Genomic DNA, 24,516 nt, shown 5'->3' with positions numbered 1-24,516 from the left:
TGGGCGCAATGTTGTTGAGGGGTGATGGGAAATTGGGATTAATGGAAAGAGAAGATGATGGGTAAAGAGGTGGTAAAGAAGAAGAAAAATCTGGGGATGTATCGAACATTATTGAGATAGCAATTGAAGCAAAGGAAGTATGGATTTGGAGTAGAGATATTGAAGAATTTGATTTGTTTTTTTGCTTTGATACCATGTTAATTTTTAGAGCCAAAGAGAAAATAACGACAAAATATTTATAGTGGTTCAACCCCAATTAGGTTTGAATAATATGTATTTATAGGAGTGATTAATCAAAGCAAGGATACAAATAGAAACATAATTACAAAAGACCCCATAGTACATATATATTACATTAATACCACCCTTAATGCTCTTTCGAATCTAAGGCCGGTACAAATAGAAACATAATTACAAAAAGACCCCATAGTACATATATATTACATTAATACCACCTTAGTGCTCTTTCGAATCTAAAGCTGGCGTCGACGACGAGACCATTGGAAAAAGCTGCAGAGTGTCTCTCTACTCTCGAATGTTCTCGGTTTTCTCTCTACGAAGTATTTTCAAAATTGGTTTTTATTGATTCGTTTAATGTCCTCCCCCTTAGCGCAAAGTGATCCTTTAATATGAGAATCTGAGGTCGTTGATAAGAGAGAAACTAGAGAGAGCCCAGACATGGTCGACCGCATGCACCGATTTTGTTTCGCTCATCCTTACCTCTCCCACTTTACAGATTCTGTAGAGAGAGAGAGAGAGAGAGAGAGAGAGAGAGAGAGAGAGAGAGAGAGAGAGAGAGAGAGAGAGAGAGATTGTTTAATGGGCAGAGGTGCGCGAGCTTAAGCTCCATGGATTGGTCTCTAGGTCGAGTTGAATTAACTCTATTTTGACCAAAATGATTGATGGGCTGGGGGCCCAATTGAGTTGGTTCTTTCTCTCTTTATTGACTTATTTATCTGATTTATGAATATTTCATTTTTTTCTTTTTCTATTATTCATTATTTACTTTTATTTTTACAAAGATGCATGCTTGACTCATCGGTATAAATACAAGTGTCAATAGATATGCATTTTAAGGTTTGGTGGGTATTTCATATGGTGTGCCCGATCATGTATGATTATGTTTCATTATATGTACGGGGCATTTAATGGAGACAGGTTAGGATATGGCGAATATGTGATGTAAATCCTAAGATAGTTTTCTTATGCTCTGTTCTTCGACTCATTTTATTGGTCAACGTCGGCAAGACCGTAAACAAGAGGTACAGAGCCATCATTTTGAGTAACCAAAAGTAGCAAATTAACACTAATGGAAATTTTAACATTTTAAGGACCAAGCATTCGGACAGATCCTTACAAAAGATATAGCTTAAGAAGAAAACATCGAACAAGCAGGAGAGATAGATAAAAAAGTTTTAATCACACTTAATGAAACATGACCCATCCAATCTCAATTACATAAAGCATGGACCCTCTTATTTATAAACTTGTACATAGTAAAACCACTCAAATAATATAACTCTAGCCACTTGCTTCATTTTACTTATATTTTTTTTTATAATAGAGTATCCAAACTTTTGTCTTGACTAATCCCAAAGGAGACACACTACGGTCTGTCCACATGCACAATCACAATCACAATCAAATGGGCCAGCTTCAACTTTTATTGAGAGTAGAGATCGCTCAACAGGAGGTTCTCGCTTGATGCCGACATGAGAGACCAAAGCCCACAATGAGTCACGAACGCCCCATTCATCGCCAAGTGCTCCGCGTGTGCTTTCTCATTGTCCGATGGAGCGACATACACCACAAGTTCCGCCCAAAACTCGGCCAATACCTTCCAAATGAATTTCGGACATTTTTCTTCTTTCAGCAATAGCTGCCCTAACTGCGCGCCCTGGATTATCACTCTACCGCTTTTATGCGTCGTCTTGCGGATCCTGTTCAATGTTTGGATTCTTTCTTCTCTTGTCTTGCGGCCTTTGAGCAAGCATCTTGTTTCAATAATGATTTCATTGAAAGCATACTCTGAATCGTAAGGGTGATCAGGTAATAAGTTCGGACAAAACGCTACCAAGTAAGCGAGATATTTGAGTAAGCTGGTCGCTACGAGGAAGTTCTAATGTGAAATCAAATCTGAAACCGGCACCATGTGCTCGAAAATGCTTGTGGCGATATGCCAAACAGTTATCACTTGAGTTTGCATCTCGAGCCTACATGCCCACGCAAGCTTATCTGCCACGTTGTTTCTTCTCAAAGAAGCTTGTCCATTCTCCAACACCCCGGGATTCGACATTAAAGAACGGAAAACAGCTTTTTTCACTTCCGAGGACAATTCGGCGAGCGCACTGTGTTTTTGACCGTCCCTTATAAGATTGATGAACATAACTGTGAAGGAATTGTATAGCCACCTCGGAGGGGTGTAATCATACGACTCGAGAAGCGAGTATTGGCAACGTTTCCTTTCCCAAGGCTTCAGTAATTGCATCCGGCATATTAGTCCTATCAGCTTCTCGATCCGTTTTTTCCCGTGCCACGAGGGAGTTTGTACGTAGTTGCATAGCAATGACACTTTTGCCCAATCCGAGATGGCCATGAAGAAAAACTGCACGAGCTCCCCACATGTAAGTACTATTAGAATAAGTGCCGTCACTAGAACGTCGATGCTCAACCCTCCTCGAGTAGCTAGTTGAACTTCATCTTCATGTCTATCCGAGTTGTACTTGAAACAAAATCCAATCGTTAGCAGAGAACCAGTGACCAAAAGCAAGAGCTCTATAACCTTTAGTTTCCAACCGGTCGGCAGGAAGATGATCGGGTATTTGGTGTAGAAAGAATCGAAAAGAAAGGAAAGCTCTAGCTCAACGACCCTAAATGCTCGCTCGTAGCCATTTCCTTTGTCGTACAAGTGCTGAATCAACTTCCACGCCTTTTCGTGAGCTTTTTTGGGCAGTGAATAGCCGCCAAATAACCAAAGAAGCTTACAAAGCGAAAACGAGAGGCAAATATCCTTGAGCTTGCTGTCTTTGTCCCCACCGTCCGATCTCAAAAGCCATCCTTGGTATTTCCACACCTTCTCGATGGTGATGACTCTGTCAGTGATCTCCAATGACTCCCGGTAGTTCGGCGCTTCCCATCGTGCTGCAGCTTCTTCTTCTTTGGGCTTCTTTAATGACGTTGAACTTGTCTTTCCCACTCGCACAACATAGTTGTATTCTCTCATCTGGCCAGGGTCGCCTTCCGACAAGTGGTGCTCAGAGCTCATGTAGTCAGCCACCCATTTGGTGGTCATCTGTCGGCCATACCCGCTCGCAGTAAGGAGAGGTTCTGCTCTATTACTGACCTTGAGCGGCACCGTTAAGCCTAGAATAATTAGTGCCGAAATCATCCACGGCGTGATCCCGTACATGAACAACAGAATGGTTACCCCGGTGAACTTGATCACATATTGCCAACCGTAGTTCTTCCACCGCTGGCACTCCTCGAGGCTGTGGATGGAGTAGGAGTCCAAGCTCCCAAAGAAGATCATCAAGAAAATGGCCCAAACTGGTAACAGCTCGTTTCAGAACGGCGCTTCGGTTATGAGACCGAGCGTGTATGCGATGAGGTAGCTCGAGAGGGTGTATGCTGCCCATAACAGGATCCTGAGCTTCCGTTTGTTGTGCCGACGCCTTGATGAGCCGAAAATGTTGAGCAAGATTAGTAAAATGGCTGTGAGGTACACGAGAATTTCGATCTTGGCCAGATTTGCCTTCGGAGTGCGCAGATTCTTTATGACCGCGGTGGCCTCAGAGAGGGTCTTGTTCCCCGCTCCCATTTGGCGTCTTTGCAAGCCCCTCGTGTTGGTGTATGACGAAAGATTTTGTATTTTGGGTGTGCAGAGAGAGCCAAGAAATCTAGACCTTTTCAGAAAATGGGTTGGAAACGGTGGCACTCCGTTATTTATACTTAAAAATTTTCAAGCCATCGTTTGGTATTTACGAGTCGCTGGCTGAAGCGCATGTGCATCATCCTGAGAATCCAAGTGCAGAGTAATGGTAAGAACGTAAGACTTATATCTTGTCACCAAACAATCCCAATTCTGCGGAATTTGAAAATTCAAAAATAGATTTCGGCCCCATAAACAATAATCACATTGTTGAATTACGAAGTATGTGTTTCTTTATGTTAATTATATAAATGATTCATAAACTACTTTCTTGAAGAGAGAAATCCTCTTCGGTTTTTGATTTTCTTGTTAGTATCTTTCTGAGTTAGAGGCCACCTGATTGTGGTAGTCCATAAATAGGGGCGTAGACATTCTCTTAGCAATCATGAGTTCGAAGGAAAATAAAAAAGACTCATGAACCTCATGTCCATGAAGACAGTACTAATAGGGACTTACAAATACAAAGAAGGCCTAGCCTTAATTTTTGTACTACCCTTTCATGCTTTTTATGACTTTCTCTTTGAGTGATCTTTATTCATGTTGGAAAGGAGAACCCAAAAACTTCAGTTAACTGGTGGATGGAAACTATATGTATATAAAAAATATATGAACATTGTAGACAAGCGATGTGGAATACTTTAACAACCCCTCTCACATTCAAGCCAAATTAGAAACAACACGTGTAATATGACGAATGGGGATTGTACACGCAAAATAATTAGGACAAAACCTAGTTGTGATATCATGTTAGAAAGTCTAGTCTAAATGCTTAAACTAATATGTAAAAGGAGACACGTGTATATAAAAAACATATAAACTCCATAAACTACGTGTAAATAAAGAGCATATAAAGAAGGTAAAGAGTTCAAAGTTGATAGTTTGATCTTCGGGTAACCTAAGAGCTAAATAGGAGAAATACCACGTATTTTGTATCATAAATCCCAAATTCACTAAATAAGTCTCCTTTGGTTCCATGACAAGGAACTCTCAAATGGATTGCATCATTCTTTCCTTTTCAATTGTTTGGATTGTAAAAATTTTGGTCGCAAGGAAAGAATATTAGTCATTAACAACGGGGAATGCATCTAGTGGCCGAAAGTAAATTCTAGCGATTGGCAACTTAGTATCGATGGCAAAGTCTGGCTACCTACACAAAGCCTGGTGGCCTGTGGCGGAGTCAAGCAACCTGCGACCACCGACGTTGTCCAATGGGGTCCGATGGTCCCATGCCAGCGCAGCCTCCTCCTTCCCTAGACACCTCTTGATAAATTGCTTAGTACGAACGAAGCCATTCACCCATCTCTCCTCTTCACCCCTCACCAAATACGTATACCCTCTCAAGCGAACCGGATCGACTTCACCACTTTCGTGCTCCACGCTCATATAATCGGCAACCACTTTTGTATCCCTCTCCAAAGACTGGCAGCTCACCGCCATCAAGGCCCAAGCCCTCTCGTCGGCCTTCAAGGTCAAGACGAGGACGAGGTACGGGGTCCCAAACCCCGTGTTGGACGTGTCGCGGAAGTGCCAGTCTATCAAAAATAACAACCAAATCAATTTGATCATGATCTGCCAATTGTAGCTCTTCCACTGCTCGTTGTCTTCGAGACTGTATGCGGAGATAGAATTGGCGCTCCCGAGGTTGATCATCAGGAACGCTGCCCAGACAGGGAATAACTCGTTGAGGAACGGAGCTTCCTGCATTAGGCCTAGAGCGTAGGTGAGTACAGCCCGATTGCCATCGTCGTCAATATTCCTAATCACATCAAACACATTTCTAGCCACATTATCAACCCTTTCTACATTCACATCATACAAATCTTCAATTTTTATCTCAATCTACAATCTCAGCTGTCCTATCTCAACACTTGTCACTTCATCATCACCATAATACTCCACATACAGGTCAAGGATTTCACAATATAAGAGATCTATCATAGCATAATTATCCCATAAAAACCAAAGATCACCTTTGAGAGCGGTACTTCCAAGAACTCTGCAATAGAGTTTGTGTATTTTACACCTAACCAAAACCTCAATAGTTTTAGTTGTACGAGAGAGTGAATTCTTACTTAAGTCTATTTCAACAATGACCCTTCCACCTCTGTATTCAAAGGGTGGTCCTACTTGAAAGCTACCTCCAAAGAAAACTGTGTTAAGGATTTTGTTGTCGAGAGAACAAAAAAATCTGATGAGCACCATTTTTTTTAATAATGCACAACAAATAAAGCCAGTGATCCAAACAAATTAAAGATTCCGATCATTCAAAACCAAAAATAGGACTTGTGCGAAATGTCAATATTCTCAAAGCCAACTATCGATCCTCTCAAAGCCAAATGCAGTTCTTTTGTCTAGTGTTATGTGAAAGAGATTGCAACGACCTCCATTAGAACAAACTTCTTCAATTGTAATGCCCTCGTTTTTCAAAATCATTTTCCTTCGATTCTGTATTTGTGCAATCAAACGAAGAAGAGAGCTTTAGGGCTCGGACGAAGAAGAGGAATTTGGGATATTTGGTTCAAACAACCTCCAAACGAAAGAGCTCCGTGATTTGCAATGCATTCAATTTTCTACGAGTCCTTTTCTTTCGGTTCTCACTTGTCTCTCAATCATACCAAGAAGAAGAATTTGGGGCTATTTGGTTTGACTAATGTCCAACGGAATGAGCTTCATCAATTGTAATGCACTGCCGTCAACTTTGCAAGCTTCTTTCCTACGACCGTATTTGATTGTGCAATCAAACGAAGAGAAGGAATTTAGGGCTCGACCGAAGAAGGGGAATTTGGAATTTGGGGCTATTTGGTTCAATTTGGGGAAAACACCCAAAAGACAATTTGTTTATCTACTCAATTTGAGGTATGCTTTCAATATGACATTATTTTGCATCACTAAAGGTCAATAAATCGGCGTCTCTATGCACAGACGGAAGTCTCAATTAAGTTTCCTACCACATAGGAGAGATAAATGAACAAAAAAGAAAGCACCTCATTATTTTCCGGCCGTCAATTTGGATAAAGGACGGCAACACTTGATCGCACCAATCTAACAAGTTGTATGACTTGATTGCACTTTATAAAAAAGTTTCAGGACTCAATGACACTTTCAGGACAAGTTCTATAACTTTTGGTGCACTTGTCCCTCTCTATTGTAAAAGATCCGGTCTCTAAACTAATTTTCCCTAATATTTTTAGAACAAATTCCTTATTTTCGTCCAAATGCAGTCACATAAGCTAACTACATGACAAAGATGACGTGTACATAAACCATCGATAAATGGACGAACAAGAGTAGAAATGCTTCTGTTGGCAAATTGGATAACGCATGAAAGTAGAAATAAAATCAATTGCTGAGTAACGACAACAATGGCATCCACAATTAGGGGTGAGCATGATCCAGGTGGGCAGTTCCCACTTTGGAATCGGGAACCGCCCACTAAATATCGGTTTCGAAAAATTGGAATCGGGAACTACTCGTTAGCTCCATGGACCCGATCCCAACAAACTTCACGCAAATGAAAATGACCGAGAGTGAGTGAGGGAGGTGATGAATGGTCAGGCACGGCCATGAGTTAATGGGAGTTGAGAGTCAAAGCCGTGAGTCAATGGGCATCGAGCTTGAGAGTCGAGACCATGAGTGAGAGATAGTGAGAGGACTCAAACAAAGTGAATGTGAAACGAGACGAGCACTCAGTTGACGAGCATTAAGCTTTAGATTAGGGATGTTAAGGTTTTCATTTTTTAAAAAAATTTCTTTTTTTTAGGTTGGAAATTTTTTTTTTTAAATCTTATATATATTACTGGTCCGGTCTGAGGTGAGCAGTTCCACGTCTAGAATCGAGAACCGGACCAGTACTCACCGGTTCTAGTAAATTGAAACTGAGAACCGGACCGGTCCCCATGGGAACCGCCGGTTCCGGGCCAATCTGGTCCAGTTCTGGGCAGTTCCCGGTTCTTTTGCACACCCCTATCCACAATATGAGAGAGAGAGAGAGAGAGAGAGAGAGAGAGAGAGAGAGAGAGAGAGTTGTAATACATTATCAGATGAAAGACTAGAGAAGACTTCATAACTTCCAGTAGAATGATCCGCTCTGATATTTACTTGTTACTTGGTCCGGAGGATGTGGGAGACATCGAATCTGCATGTTCAATTGCTTCCATGAGAGCAGTAGGTCCTAGATGCTTGAGAACCTAGCACACAACAATTTTTAAACAACACATCAGAAGAAGTTCGCTCTAGACTCACGGAGGATCCCAAAGTTAACTAATTATAAGAAGGGAAACACATTGTTGAGTATAAATTATCGAACGACACACCTTTTGACATTTTGAAATACAATTTTCTGCAAGTAGTATAGGTGTAATGACAGTTTGCATAAAGTGTTTACATATATTGCACTTTGCATCGCATCAGCAAACCATTACGATTGCTAAAAGTTTTGCATTCTACATTGAATTGTTGTCGCATGGAAGACAAAAACCACGGCGACTGTATATATAGAAACCATGACAAACTGCAAAAACCCAAAATGCTTCATAATCACTGAAATTAAACTATCTTATCAGTCAGAGATTATTTTGACTGAGGAAATATTCTCGAAACACTAGAGAGAGAAGAAAAACTGGGCTTTCTGGATTCACAACAATGCCCACTAGATGCCAACAATCTGAATGTCCAATGTTTAAGACCCTGTGCGGAACGCAATTGACTCCTTGCCATTGTGCAAAGATCAAAGCGTTTCATCAGTCGAGACAAACCAAAAGCTATTTTACTGTGGTAGAAGATAGCTAGTGAGATTTAACTAGATACAGGACATGCAATGACTATGTTGCTTATTACCCAAGTTCCAGGATTCTTGCCTAAACTTTTGGAACATGCATGCTCCACAGAACTGGCATTCTGTAAACTCCCATTCCCCAACATGTGCTACTCTTTCTCTTGGTTAATTGATGAGGTAAAGATGAAACGGTAACAGTACTACAACATTCAGATGTAGGCCTTGCCTGGAATATCGAGAGAGAGAGAGAGAGAGAGAGAGAGAGAGAGAGAGAGAGAGTGTAACCTCATTTGCATCGTTGAATCTACTGAAGTCGTCCTTTTTTGGCCAATTTACCTTCCAACATCTAAACATTCATAATATAAAAGGAGTAAGTTTTCCAGGTGAAAACAAGAACTGATAAAGTTGGCACAAAGAGGTGGTTTCCATGACCAAAACCTGTTAACTTCTGGTCACAAATGGATATCCTTAGTCTTTAAGCCCAGGCTTGCTCGAAGACAAAGCAATAGCTAGTAACTACTGTACGTTGAGATATTGCACACACTTGTTGTTCACTAGATAACTTCTCATGCTTTCTTTTTCGTTTTAATAATATGGGTGATTCAGTAGAGTGAGCATTTTCACCAATTAAATAGCCTCAAGAGGGTTGCACTAACACAAAATGCCAATAGAGTTCTACCTACCAGTTTACTTATCATAATATGGAAACTAAGTTTGCAGCTCATGCCAAAAAAAGGACCGGGTTAACCATAGAATTGTAAATAAAATAAATAATCAGTCAAACAACTTTGACCTTTGTTTTCCAAGGCGCTTTGCAAGCTCCTCTGCCAAAGCTTGACCAGGTGCGTCGCCATCAGTTGCCAGGATTATTCGAGAAGCCTGAGATGTTTTAGACAACAGAAAGAAATACATGAAGCAATCTTTTAGAAATGAAAATGTGCACCAGAAAGGCACACACGGAGTTTACACACCTTATCCAAGTAATCCTTGCAGTTCCATAAGTATTGATAAGCCGTGTCCTATCAAAATTCACATGAACAGCGGAATGAGTAACAAATAGTTCACTAATTATGATAATCAAATTCCAACAATGTAACAGCAAAAAGTTAGTAGCAATGCAGGTAAAAGGCAACACTGGTGTCGACACTAGAAAATCATTTATTTCTGATAGTGGGACCCTGACTTACAACCACATTCATACATACTACATGAGTTGTATGGCCTCCACCAATCAGAACTAATGCAGATGGAAATAGAAATCACCACTGCCAGATGTAAAGCCATACGATTATCTGATACGACGAAGTTACAGTTTTCACACATCCTTCAAAAGGAAGTTCTCATTCAATTGCCAAAGTTTCTGCAATGAAATCTTCCATATCACTCAAAAAGCCACTGAAACTTACTGTAACAGTAATGATTCTCTGCCTCTTCGAAAATATCGCTGTCGCAACTCGTCAGCACATCAATCATTGCAAAACAAGACCAATTGATTTGCTTCAGCAAGTTTTTGGATACAAGACACTGAGTTGACATAGATCTACTTCATATGAGCTTCACACTATCAAAGCTGACCCAGAAAGTCTCACACTATCGCAAGAGAGATGTGATAGGCGACCTTCACGTGTCAACAGTCATTCTTGATATAAGAAGTTAAGACCAAATAAACCTACTTCATATAAGCTTCGCACTCCAAAAGCTGACTAAAAGGTCTCAGGCTATATGGCAAGAGAGATCGATAGGTGACATTAGCATTTCAACAAAGCCAATTACCAAAGGAGCTGTGCAGATTGTTTGGACAAATCTCCCCCGTTACCTGCCAACCGCCATTTTCATGATTTAGAATGGATTCATTGGATTAGATTTCCCTTAGTTTCAACGTTGTCAATGAACTAGTCTTGCAACTAGGCAAGCACTCAAAGTTTCAGCAAGGTACTACAGGCCATTTCAAGTATCAGATAGATAGGATAAGACAAGTAGCTTACAAGCACTGGTGGAAGCTAAATACTCCAGAAAGTTTTAAACCTAACACAAGTCATCCCCACCCAAACCAGAAACAAAGCCATCAGATGCAAAGATTCCTAATGTGTATCATGTCAGAAGTTTCCTTGCAGTGTCGATTGTTAACATAATAAAAAGTGGAATATAGAGAACAGACTTCTTAATGTAATGGAATGAATCCCAATCTCAAGAGCTACTTGGGATTGTGCTCATTAGCTGAAGAGATGTGTTGACCATTAGCTTTGATCACATGACAAATCCAAGGGAGATGATTAAAAGGGTTACGAGTGTGAACGAATGGAATGTCTAATGGTTTTACTCTTTTTTGATAGGTAAAAGCAATTCGACTAGAGGACACCATGGGGTTGCAAACCCATACACAAGAAGAGCTCAACGAACGAAAAAAGTAATCAGTGACAAGACAAAACATGTACTATGTCAATCAAAGAGCAGATCCATATGCATATTTTCACTGTACCAAAAGATTAAAACTTTAACCTAATTTTCAACTTCAACCCAATTTTCAAAATTTACAAAAAGGGAAGGCTCTGCTTCTTCAAAGGTTCTCTTGCTCCTCTCTTTACGTATCAACCAAAAAAGGGAGAGAGTAATTGAAGAAATCCTTCTTTTCTTGTATGCAGCAAGTGAATGCCCTATTGGCTTAGTGGAATGGTAATTTGCTCGCTTGATGTTACTATACTCAGCATCGACAAAACTGTTGTCTTGTCCATTTGATGGGAGTTGTTCCTTATTTATATTCACCAACTTCCATGTAGTTATTGTGTTGGTCAAAGTCTACAGGGCGAATGGCAGTGAATAAGTCTGTAATGAAAGGCATCAAGAGGGTGCCAAAACCATCTACCAAAGGAACTCAAAACTAAAAGAGCTCAGTTACAAGACAAAGCATATACATAAGCTTTCTATAATTCCAAAATATAAGCATCTCCTCTTATTCAAGAATTCTCTTGTTCTGCTCTTTCCACATCAACCAAAAAGCAGCAAGACAGGTCGAAGAATTCCTTTTCTAAACACAAGGCAAAACAGACCCTACGAAGCCTATAATTCTTGTTCAGAGAACCTTCTATAACCTGAGATAGTCCAATGCAGGAATAAGAGGTCTGGAAGAATGAAGGAGGAGATGTCTCACAGTCTCTGCCAAAAGATAGTATCTATTAAGCAGCACGATCCCTCTTTTCTGCAAGTTGTCTAAGGTGAGAATACGTTCCCAAGTTGTCCCAAGCAAAACAAAAGACTCTAATCGGTACTCTTACTTTCCAAATAGCTTTCCAAGGAAAAGCCTCTTTACCACCAACAATCTTCATTCGAAATAAGGAGGAAATTTTTTCTAAAAAGCCGTGAAACTACAGTAGTTTATTTCTTTTACATGTTTCTAATTCTTGAAAGCAGATTAATCGGCAGACTTTCAAAGTAGCCAGGAAGAGACACAACAAGATGATGAAAACTGTCAGGATCACAAGTGTCTTTCTTAGCAGTAGAGAGGGAAAAAGCAGGTTGAAAAATTAAGCAAGATATAGAAACTTAACTCGAGAAAAAAATTTGATGTTCCTCAGGTTATATATTTATGGCCATTGAAAAATATAAAGATGGAGAAAGCGATACAGATGCTAGACAACTATCAGATTTTCTGTCTTGGCAAAGGGACCTTGCTATATCATTAGTATACTTTCACACTCCCATCTGTGAAATCTAAGTTTACCATAAAAGGATATGATTCACTAGCATACAACCAATAATAGGAGACTTTCACTTGATAAGAGATGGTCAGTTGTGGAAACTGGAAAGACCTAAGTTTCAGCATGTTAAAGTAACTTTAAATTCAAACCAAAATAGGATATGCCTAAAACTAGTAACCAACCTTGTCCGGATAAGGCAATTCTTTGTTGGAAACTTTTCCTGGGGCACCACCAGGAACACTTGCACAATTTATAAAACCAGCTTCCTCCAATGAGAGCTTATCAATTTCACCTTCAACCTATAACCGACATTCATATATGAGAGAGAGAGAGAGAGAGAGAGAGAGAGAGAGAGAGAGAGAGAGAGAGAGAGAGGGTAACAAAAAGTTACAATGACAATTTCATCTGCTTCTGATATGTCATCTAGTCCATATAATGCCTTTTCGGTACCCTTCTCCTGAAAGTCCATAGCAGAAAGACAGCTCTTGTAAGAAACTTCCAGAAATCTCTTAAATTTAAATATTGAAGCATGACCAGAAGGAAACTGATATGTGGTATTGACAGAAAGGTCCATTGTTGAAACATGAAGAACATTTTTCTCGATGCAGATGAAAAGATCCGTCTACTCTCTAATGAAGGCCACATAGAGTCCTAAACATATGAAACACCACGTGATTCGGACTAGAAAACCGGTTTCTGATGCTCGTATGCATCTTAATTTCTGGCTTGTCCAGACCTTTATATCTAGATACACAGATTGAGCAACTAAGTAAACAAAATACTGAGCCAGTACTTCTATATTCAAATAAAACAAGACTTTCAGCACCAATACATGATATATATACACATTAGACATGCATACTTTCTCAGATACTTTACCATTTCACCAAAAATGTTTGATAGTTTATATTAAACTGTTAAACCATAAATGGTTTCAATGGAAGCAGTACTAAATAAACTGAAGAGATGGTATGAGCGGGTATTGAGTTGAAATGTTTACTACGGGCGCAATATCCATAGCACATCCATGTCATGTCACCTTGACTAATATAAAAAAAAAAAAACCCTAGGTTTCAAAGCACACTGGATAATCACCAGAGCACACCCGTTGTAGGTACCCAAAAAATGATTATCTGGGTTCTTCTCCAAATGCAGGTAAAGACAATCTATGTCAGCTCTGACAAACCAGATTTGGAGCTGAAAGAACTTGATTAGAAAATTAAAAAGTTCAAGGACTTGATTGGAAATCTATGCCACCAAGGAATAGATTTTTCTCACAGCCTGAAATTATTTACTTTATCCCAAATATGTGACATCAAATCTCCCAAATGCTATTAATCAATGATTTTCCATTTCATTTTTCAGTTATTTACTTCTCGGTTTTCAGTAGACGTAAACTAGCATCCATAAGCAATTCCATTTCTTCAGTTCAACATACCAAAATATATTTAAGATGCATGCTGGAATTTTATTACTCTAAACCGAAATGTCCCTACGACACCGAGAGGCAAGAGAATCTACCTGCCAAAATTTCTTGTCCAAGGTCCGATACTTGCAACCAACAAGTTCTCCTTTCCTTTTGTAAGGAAAAGAAATAGCACTCTGGAAGAAAGTTTCAAAGTGGTTAGTCTCATCTGATACTCATTTCAGATCAGAAATAAACATTAAAACTGTTATCTTCTAGTTTCTTAAAAAATATATTATCAGTACAGGCTTTAAAAAGTGTGACCAAAAACCGTGCAAGATTTCCATATTATTAAAATGATATCAGTATATCTAAGCTAAGTGAGAGCTGATACAACATCTCAATCTTAAGTCCATTGCTCCAGCACTATAAGTAAGAGGCAAACTCCACAATTTGCATGAGAACATCTTGGGGATGGTAAAGTTTTCTATCAAGTACAGCATCTATTAAATAATAATTAATCAAGTAGATAAGTATAACCAATCGTAATAGCCGCCCTTTTTTCTTTTGGCAAACAGAAACTTCTGGATCCATTCGGTCTAACCTGAATCACATTGCAAGTAATAGCAGAAGCAATTAAAATAGGGAACCTGTTTGCCTGATAGTTGTTTGACTCCATTTCGTTGAAGAGTTTCCACCGATATTTTTCGTTCCGCAAAGTACCCAATAATCTGAAGGGAACAGAATCTTAAAAATAAGTAGCACTCATCACAAGGAATTATACCCACACATCAGAGATAAACACAAGAACCAATTCAACAAATCCTGAGAACATAATAAATGCTTAAACTCAAAAGCAACGGTTGCAAAAGTGAGGAAAAAAAAACAAGGAACAAAGGAAAAGGTTGTCATTTGTGAATAAGATGCTCCTTTACTAATACTAACAGTATCAATCAGCTGGGAAAATGTTTTACTATGCACACTAGCAATTAGTGAGGACTTTGAGCTAGCTACAAATGTCAAATTTTTGGTAAGGACAATAAGGAAGCACCATGCAAACACAATATGTCAAAATCTAGGAAGACAATGAGGAAAGTAAATCAAGTTATTGGCATGTAAACTATGCTCAACTCCATTGAAAAAGAATCCACGAATATGTGTTGACCATGTTATTAAACAAGACAACAACACAATTTGACCTAAAAAATTAGCTGTACAATGTACCCTATAGACGCCGGTACTTTTTTGCATACTAGTCTGTAGCATGCAGTAAGATATGTCGCTCGTACCCTCATCAATAGTGGCTTGACCTAGACTTTCTTTAAAATGAGCAAAAATTGTTCATGTTCTAAACTCTACATTCTAACCACTAGAAAGCTCCAACTGATTGTTGGGTGGTAATTGCCATCATTTGCCAACGTTGATTTTAAGGACAAATCCAAAGCCTACATGGATATAATTCCTCGCTATGAGATTAAGAACTGAGATTCTTTATCATTTAGTGCCACCGTGCAAACATAAGATTTCTCAAGGTGATAGCACTAATCAAACTTGTGGCATCATGTCAATGGGAATGTGTGCCGAATGACTTTTATTTTGTAAACGGTCAATGCTAATGTACAAAGTCTCCCCAAGAATTAGACATCAATATACAAAGTTTTGACTCTTCATGTGATAAATTACTTAAACAAAATTACCATACCCGTGACCCTTGATCACAGTTTGATATGAGGGCATATTACTGACCCATAGTATAAAACAGACATTCTTGGTCCTCCTACTTTGTAGATCAGTATAACACCAACTCTACGCGTCTATTGTTCACAAACTTTGTAAGCAATATTGGACATGATATTGGGCTAGCACATCTTCATCAAAAACAACCCACGAGACTCATCCGAAGATAAAAGCTAACAAAAATGAACAATATTGTACTATTCTTAAAAAAAATCAAGGAGAGAGAGAGAGATAGGCTTCCTTCATTTGACCTCACAACTGAAGTTTCAAACTCCCAAAAGTAAAGAGGTACCCACGGCCAATCATCATTAGAGACTCCACTTTTGTGGTTGTTGATGGCAAGTGATGAAGGCTAGGAGTTCTCTACTTGTTTACATGGGAAAACGGTCTGTCGGCCTACTGTGTGGATCATAACTTCGATGATAAAACCATGCTTTCCAATAAAAAATTTACAACAGATTGAGAGATCTGGCAATTGGAGCACATCATGATTGTTATTGGTAGCTGAATCAAGGTTGGCTGATGTATGCTCTCACAAATCCGAAGCTTGCATGTTATAAACAATCATTTTGATGAGATTTTTTAAATCATCCATTCAATTGAGTCACCTTTCCCAGACCCAAAGAAAAGGTGAAAGATTCGATTCTCCAAGTCTTTCTTCTGCATTTCTTACAAACCAGAGCCCTAACTTAAGTGCACTGGGATTTCAATATCTAAAAATCTGATGTATTGTCTACATTACAAACCAAGCATGTTACTTCAGATTCAGCTGTGTCTAACGGCCAGCAGGATGCCACGTCAGACATTTCTGATGAGTTTTCAAATGCCACAAAGCACAAGTACTCATAATGCAGGTTTGGCAATAATTTACACAAGACCAAAACACAGGATTGTACAAACAATTTTCCCCAAATGCTAAAAGAGATAATTGACAATGCCAAATTAGAATTAGTGAGTGTACCTTATCGCTCAAGGGTTCCAACCTTAGGCTCTCTTCTGTCATCTGTACAGTGGATCTGACCTTTAGGGCTGCATAGTCTCCATCACATGAATTTCCACTGTCTGCAAAGGCCTAGATGAGAAGTCACTGTTGGGTCCAACTCCAAGCACTCATATTAATGCTTCACAAACTCATGACAATCCATCAAGAACAATCACATTACCTGACCAGCCCATCCACATTCCATTCGGAAACACCTCCACATTGCGAACTCCCTTCAAGACAGATACAGAAGCAAAATCCCAATGACTAGAGCAATACACATCAGCCGGATGAAAACTTACATCAAACTCATAGAATCAACATACCCGCTTTGGACGATATGGAAAGAGAGGCTTCTCTCAACTTTCCGTCCCCCTCGGCACTACAACGCACATTAAGACGAACGGGTCACAAACCGAATTCCACCGGAATCCTCAAGCATAAAGAGACACCGAGGCACCAACATGCTCGGAATAAACATCCCCCACTTTGACTTAATAAGTGCGCAGTTCTAGAAAGCTAGGACAGTAAAAATAAATAAATAACACGGCCACGGCGAAATGAGTAACCTTTGGACAAAACAAGTTGCTGTAAAATCCGGGTCTGCTATGATCCTCACAGCCAATACCAAGAAGCTCAACTTTCTGCTCCAACTCTCTCAGTTTCGCCATATCAGCAGCCCCACCCTTAGAATGCTGCGGTCTCGCCTCTGCAGCTACAATGTCAGCATCAAATTCACGCCCCACAAAAGAGAGCCCAGTAAAAGAGCCACAGCTCACAGCCCTGAAGGGTACTCGCAGACTCGCAGACGACACATATCTGAGAGACTTGAGGCAAGAGAAGTACCGGGTGGTACGCTCTCCGTCCTGGAACAGCGGACAGAGCGACGCAGAGCTGTGGATAGACCGAAAGATTCATCGGGCTTGATTCTGACGAACAATCTGGGGCAAGAACTGAGATGATGGTGCGGGGGCGCGACACCGAAGGGCATTGTCCGCGACTCGTGTGGAGGGTTGGAGAGTGTGGAAATGGAACGGAGGAGACATATCTTGATGCGCCCTTTTGCTCCTTTCGAGAAAAAAAGAATTGGAATTATTTTTGAAAACATTTTCGAAAAATAATATTTCGAGAAAATAATAACACTTTTCGGTGATTGGCTAAGCCTAAATATTTTGGGTTAATACCACGTAAAACTCCAAGTTGGTACGCTTGTGATAAATTTACCTAAAATTAATTTTTTTGACTATCAAAAATTTCAAACTGGTATATCTGTGACAAATTTACCCTCCGTTAGTTTCCGTTAAATTTTATCATTAATTTGTGAGTTGGATGACAGGTGACAGTTGACGGGTGTACCGATTTGAGGTTTTACCATTCGTTTGTCACAAGTGTACCGGTTTGAGATTTTAATCCAATTTAACAAAAACTAACATGGGGTAAATTTATCACAGGTGTGCCAATTTAGAATTTTTAATGGTCAAAAAATTAATTTATGGTAAATTTGTCAAAAGTATACCAGTTTGGGGTTTTTTGTGATCAAAAAATTAGTTTATGGTAAATTTGTCATATGTGTATCAGTTTAGAATTTTTCGTAGTATCAACTCAAATATTTTTTATCGTGTGAAATAACTTATTCTTAGTTTCCTAAAAAGATATATATTGTTCATGGTCTTTTACGCAAGCGATCTCGTAAAGAAAGTGTAGAATCGTTGACGAAATCAGCATAAATGATAATAATGAAATTGCACTTAGGTTACAATTTTAGCTCTGTCTATTAATTCTTTTTTTTTATCACCTATGAATACAGAATAAAAGTTTTGCATACCTAATTTTTTTTTTACTTTTTTGTTGGTTTAAACTTTGAATTCGTTAACTGTGGATTTCCAAATTCCAAACACGTTAGCTAAGTTTCGACCACGAAAAAAGGATTTTGATAAAAAAATAATCATACACACAAAAATTCGAATTTCTCATGCGTAGTCTTTCAAATGGAAAGATCATTTATATGTTAATAGAATGAACAAAATTGCCAATACGGCAAGCTATGTACTTGTCAGTATCTTAATTTGGCTTGTGGAGTAAATTTTTTACAGTCCAAATGTATTCAAAAACTAGATAATTTTACAGTCCTAATATAACTTTCTATGACGGAGACCATCCGTTCTACCATCATACCTATCACGTTGCACACATTCATGTATTGAGATTTGGCAATTTTGTTAGTATACAGGTGAGAATTTAGTAAGTTAATATAAAATACATTATTGCATCATTCTTCATTAACTAAACTTTTGAAGTAATGGAATATGTTGTTTTCAGTATAGTTTGAATGCTTAATGAAGCTCAAGCTCATCTTATTTTAGTAGACCTGGGCTCAGCCATCGGGGTTATGGGGACTTGGGCACAACCACCGAAGACCTGGGTACGAGTGTCGAGGTCTTGGGTCTGAGCTCAATGGACTTGGGCACAACCCTAAGGGTCCTCGACCCAAGTGTAGAGGACCACAATTCAGGCGTCAGGGGACTTGGGCCCGGTAGTCGAGTTCCCAATCATAGGAGACGGGGTTTTTTGGGCTTAGTCAATGGACTCAGGGACTTGGGTGTGACTTAATGGACTTGGCCCAAACGCCAGTGACTTAGGCGTGGGAGCTAGGTGCCGCCAGTACCATACCGAGGCACAGCCGTCAGGGAGGCATTAGGGTCTCAGGCTTAGCCTCAAGCAATCTAGGTCCAGTTTATGTAGACTTGAGCCTAGCTATCCATGAAATTGGCCTCGACCTTAATTGACTTGGGCATAGCCAGGGGCGTGGGCATGAGCACCGAGTCCCGTGCTCGACCTCGAGGTATCCAAAGCTAAGTGGATTAGTGCTCATGCTCTATGGACCCAGGCTCAGCCACTGAGGATTCAAGCACTAGTGTCGGGGTCCCCATGCCCAAGTTTTAAGGTCTTAGTTCCAAGTGTTGAGATCTAGTCGTTTGTTGGAAAATGATTTTTAATTTTTAAAAGATGAAATCATTTTTCTAATTTTAAGTATGATTAACCGTTGATAATGAAAAGAATTTCCGTTAGGGTTAACACAATGAAAAACCCCTCAACTGGTACATCTGAGACAAATTTACTCCAAACTAATTTTTTAATAATAAAAAATTCCATACTGGTACACTTGTGATAAATTTACCATCTATCAGTTGCCGTTAAATTTTATCGTCAAATTGCTAAGTTTGATAACACGTGACTATTGACAAATGTGTACCAGTTTGGGATTTTACAATCCATTTGTCACAAGTGTACCAATTTGTGATTTTTCATAGTATTCCAATTTAACGGAAATTAACGAAGGTAAATTTGTCATAAATTACCAATTTAGGATTTTTTTGTGGTAAAAAAATTAGTTTTGGATAAATTTATCACAAGTTTACTAGTTTGGGGTTTTTAGAGGTCAAAAAATTAATTAGGGATAAATTTATCACGATTGTACCAGCTTGGGGTTTTTCGTGACATTAATCCTTTCCGTTAACTCATTTTTCTAAGCTATATATCGTACAAATGAGGAAACTGTTTGTCGATAATAAATTTTTCACGAAACAAATGGACCTCGTTCAAGTCTTGACTATGTTTTTGCCTCTCATTGTCTCGGTGAGTAACACTGACCACGATTTCTGGTTTTTTCTAGAAAAAAAAAAATGCGCCATCTGGTGGTACCAATCTCGTGTCATTGTCATAATTCCAATTTATTACTAGGCGTCATAATATGTAAATACTTAGAAATGTGTTATGATACTGGTAGAAATTACGATATAATCTAGCTTGATAATATGAATTATTAAAGTCACCTCATTATCGGGGAGGCTGAGGATTTTCTACATCTTTGACTTAGAAATCGGATTACTTATCTTTCTCAAAATGGAAGTGTGACACGTGAATGGAAGAACTCACCCAACTAGCCCAACTTGGAAGCTCTGATATCAACTTGATGCGTGGTGACTAAGTGAGGATACTGAACTTATTTTTTACGGATCAAAAGAATTTGATGTGTTTGGGAAAAAAAAAGATTTGGGATAGAAGAGTTACACCAACCAAGGATAACAAACTTTTAAGTGCATCACAACAAATTGAATAGAGACCTGAAGGAATCGCTCAATTGAGAGGAATTCTTAGATATTATCAACTCAAAATATGTTTGCTTACCCTTACCAAAAAAAAATATATGTTTGCTTACAATTGAGAATGCATCTCTCATTTATAGACGGACTAAGATATAGGACCTAGGAAACATTAAATTAAGATGCAGTAAATTAGGAAATATCAAATAAGAATACGTACTCAATGTCGATTTTTCATTTTCTTCTTCAAAATTCCACTTATTTAAATATGCTGATATCTAGCAAAACAAATAAATCTATAAAATAGGTAAGAGAGAAATTCGTAATGTGTTTTATTATTTTTTAACCCCTTTTGTTTTTAATCTTACAATTCAAACACGATTTAAATAATGGACGGGGGAGAGATGACACGAGTTTAAAACTTAGACATTAAGATTGAATGAAAATATCAATTGAAGAGCATAATACAGAATAAATAAATCTATGTACTTTTAAAAAAATAAAAATGAATTTGTAATGAAGATAGTAGTAACCAAAGTCTTCTTTTCTACTTTTTTTTTTATTATACGGGTACCAAAATAATTCTATTGTACGTCTATTTTAGCAAAAATTTAAGTTTAAAAATTTCACCAGCATTTTGTGAGTTTTATCTGACGAATATGTTTACTTAGTATTTGCTAAGCTCAATGAAAAAACAACCTCAAATGACATAATTTAAAATAACTGGCACTAATAACAAAAAGGAGAATAAACATGCGTCACAATACGTTTATCAATATACGTATGCACAAAACCCGGGACGTAACAAGTTGTGTAACTAAAGGAGATGCATTTCATTTCACTCTTTTGGAGAATTAAACCGAATAATTCATCCAAGAGATATTATATAAAATGTCTATAATTTGAACAGACGTCGTTCTTATTACATGAATAGGTTTCACTAAACAAAGTCACACATACTCTATATATTATGAGGACATTTATATTGAACTTAATATAAATTTATATACCCAATGAGGTAAAATTCAAGAATTTAACAGAGAATGCAAGAAACAAATAAATAAGGATCTTGGTTGGAAACTAAGCGTGTGCAAAATGGATCGCCTAAAGCGGGAATCGCCCGAACTGGACTGAACTGGCCGGTGGGGTCCGGTTCCCGGAAGTATCTGTTCGGTTCCCGGTTCCTAAAAGTGAAACCGATGTCCAAAAATAAATAGGATATTTTTAAATAAAGATCACCCGAAAGTTGTGACATAGCTTCTTAAATAAAGATTTATCTGCAAACTCAAAGAAGTCTTGACAAAGCACTGTCCTTACAACTAGTGGAATGATCATGCTACTAATTGATATACGATCATGTCGAAAACAATTTCTAGAATACATGCCACAAGCAAAGAGAGAGACTACACTAGTGAAATGTATTCATTTCGTCCCACCAATCATGACCACAATGATTGAGATCATACCAAGTGCGGGTCGATACAGAAATCTTGTAGATCAAAACGAATCTGCAAGAATTTTCGGGACCTAAAACATCATCGGATAAAGGTCACAAGCGATGCATGCGCCTTAGGCAGCGACTGGGCCTTGTGTGGTGAAAAGGGACGTGTGCGTGGCATGTGCGACTGAGTCGGCCGCTGATGTGGCGTCCGTCTACCACGTGTCAGTCTCTCATCAGTCCACATTCCAATGACGTCGTGAACTTGTCTAACGTTCTACGTTAGATGACGCGACACTCCGTGTTAGGCTGTCATGATACGACCAAGTTTGTATTGTTTCAACTAAAGATGTGGTGATGACATGACTAATATGTTAGCGTCTTTATCCTCGTGGCCAATTTCTCATGTGAACTTACAAAATTCACAAAATATTCTCTAGATTTCAAATTATATATATACACACATATATGTATATATTTTATATTGTGAGAAGCTTGTTTCATGCATTTTCTGAAGGTATAAATTCATTGCATTTATATAATTGTACAGAAAGATGTAGGCCTCGAAATTCTCGACATTTTCGAGTTCGGGACCATTTTTCTCACAAACCGTTCAGCCAAAATAACTTTTTAACTTTCCAGAATTATTCAAGGACATATTGGCCATATCATACTTGAAAATCGTACAAAAATAAGACTATTTTCGGAACATGCCATTTTTTATCCTTCAAGGTGTCAAACATGGATTGCATACTCAAAACACTTTAATGTATCATTTAACAGATACAGAAAAGAAAAGAAAAGTGCAAGAGACAATTTGGTTGCTATGATTCCAATGGCGGGTTTCATAGGATCGTAACTCGATCCCAAAAGTCGAGATTGGTCCATACAAAATTTGTGTATCTCCTCCAATCGAAAGTGCAATCATGCACTTGGACTCACCATATGCTCACAATCAAATATCCACACAAAACTTGCTTGGAGATCACTATTCTTTTTCCTCTTGTTCCTTTGTTTCTTCTTGGTCAGAATTCCGCAGACACATGAACACCTTTTCCAATCAGAGAAATTATTGAAGTGGGAACTTTCAAACAGAAATGGGTTGGGCTTGGGTCGGTCAAGCCCATTATGGGCAGCCCAAGTCCAAAACCCAACACTTAACAATCAGTTATGTGCGCAATTTTTCATATTGTTTCATAAGAAAACTTTCATATTCGAAAATTGCCTTCTTTATCCTAAAGTTTAACTCCTCATTATATCGTAATTAACACAAGTAATTCGTAATTATTCTTTCAGCTTCATAAGATAACCCTTTAATTTCATAAATTACTGTTTCGTCGCTAAAGTAGTAATAATTCTTATCTTATTGTCAAGGACGATTATGTGCCGAAGTCTTTCTTTCGGTTCACAAGATAACTTTCATTTTCGTAAACAAATAATGAATTTAACTTCTTTTGGTTCAAAAGATAACTTTGAGCACCACAAATTGCCATTTTGTTTTTCAAATATCAATATTTCTTATTTTATGGTATGTAATGTATACACTTTCTAAATTCTCATTTCATAAAAAAAAAAAAAACCTTTCTTGTTCATACTATGCCTTTCTGGTTCGTAATGTACCTTTTTCCTTGCGTAAGTTACATTTTCATTCGTAATATATCAGTTGTTTCGCAAAAAATCATAAACGCAATGCATAAAAAACCTTCCCATTTTGTATATTTCCTATTAATAGTAACTTTTCCCTTTTTTTTTTTTATCGTTTTTGCTAATTCAAGTTCGTAAATTACATTTGGAATCGTAAAATACCTCGTCCGTTCATGGGAGGACTGTAGAAGGTCCCTTTGCTGGTGATGTGGTTCAATTAAAAACTCCATTTTCGGAAAAGTAACTTTATTATACCTTTATTCTAACACTACGTACTTAAGACAATTTTCAAGCACTAATTTTATAATTTATTGATCTCGATATAATTTTTGGCATCACAACGATAAAGCTATATTCACCCCATGAATATAGTCTTTTGTTATGTCGATGCCGATAAGTAAATATCTATTTATCTATAGAAAGTAATTTCAAGGATTGAGATCTTTCTTACAATGGTTGGCATTTGGCATGGTGTCTATTGAAGTCGACCAGTCTAAACAGCCAGATTTTTTTCCCATGCGGCAGTGATAATGTGGTGTAACTAATCAATCACCATTGTCCGCATTATGAATCTCATCCTACATAGTGTCATGTATGTATGTGTGCATCTCCATTTTAATTGATTGGTTACACTACATATTGCTGCCACGTGATGTGCGATGTCCCACAAAATTCTTTCTCCATTTATAGAGACAAACGGTAAAAGAGAAATGTATCAAAAAAAAAAAGGAAACAGACAAAAACAATAACAGTTTAACTAATTATCCAAATAATTAAAATACTATTGCTATGCTATGCCTAATGTATAGT

At 38.3% G+C, this 24,516-nt stretch overlaps 1 protein-coding gene and 1 pseudogene across 4 annotated transcripts; both read right to left on the bottom strand.

Annotated features, from left to right (window-relative positions):
* Positions 1–1,586: 1,586 nt before the first annotated feature.
* On the bottom strand, positions 1,587–6,315 carry LOC115668560 (uncharacterized; annotated as a pseudogene).
* LOC115689437 (primase homolog protein) lies at positions 4,825–17,564 on the bottom strand. 4 transcript variants are annotated; one of them, XM_056319745.1, is made up of 14 exons: positions 17,368–17,564; positions 17,091–17,236; positions 16,848–16,903; positions 16,703–16,754; positions 16,501–16,611; positions 14,453–14,533; positions 13,919–13,999; positions 12,789–12,854; positions 12,580–12,696; positions 9,674–9,721; positions 9,496–9,581; positions 8,988–9,048; positions 8,027–8,115; positions 4,825–7,891 (listed from the first exon to the last, which is right to left on the bottom strand). In XM_056319745.1, the coding sequence occupies exons 1-14, from the start codon at positions 17,510–17,512 to the stop codon at positions 7,756–7,758; spliced, it is 1,275 nt and encodes a 424-aa protein (XP_056175720.1). In that variant the 5' UTR covers positions 17,513–17,564; the 3' UTR covers positions 4,825–7,755. The 4 variants fall into 4 exon arrangements, 3 of the variants coding, with proteins under 3 accessions (XP_056175720.1, XP_056175721.1, XP_030471324.1); XM_056319746.1 differs by having other exon boundaries at positions 17,091–17,230; XR_008818429.1 differs by lacking the exon at positions 4,825–7,891 and adding an exon at positions 8,242–8,438 and having other exon boundaries at positions 7,968–8,115.
* Positions 17,565–24,516: the final 6,952 nt, after the last annotated feature.

Source organism: Syzygium oleosum, unplaced genomic scaffold (genome assembly GCF_021117445.2).
Source record: "Syzygium oleosum isolate NSW1041296 unplaced genomic scaffold, Sole_v2.1 Sole_v2.18, whole genome shotgun sequence".
Lineage (NCBI taxonomy): Eukaryota > Viridiplantae > Streptophyta > Magnoliopsida > Myrtales > Myrtaceae > Syzygium > Syzygium oleosum.
Note: the sequence above shows the minus strand (reverse complement) of the source record. Positions and strands in the feature narration are given on the sequence as shown.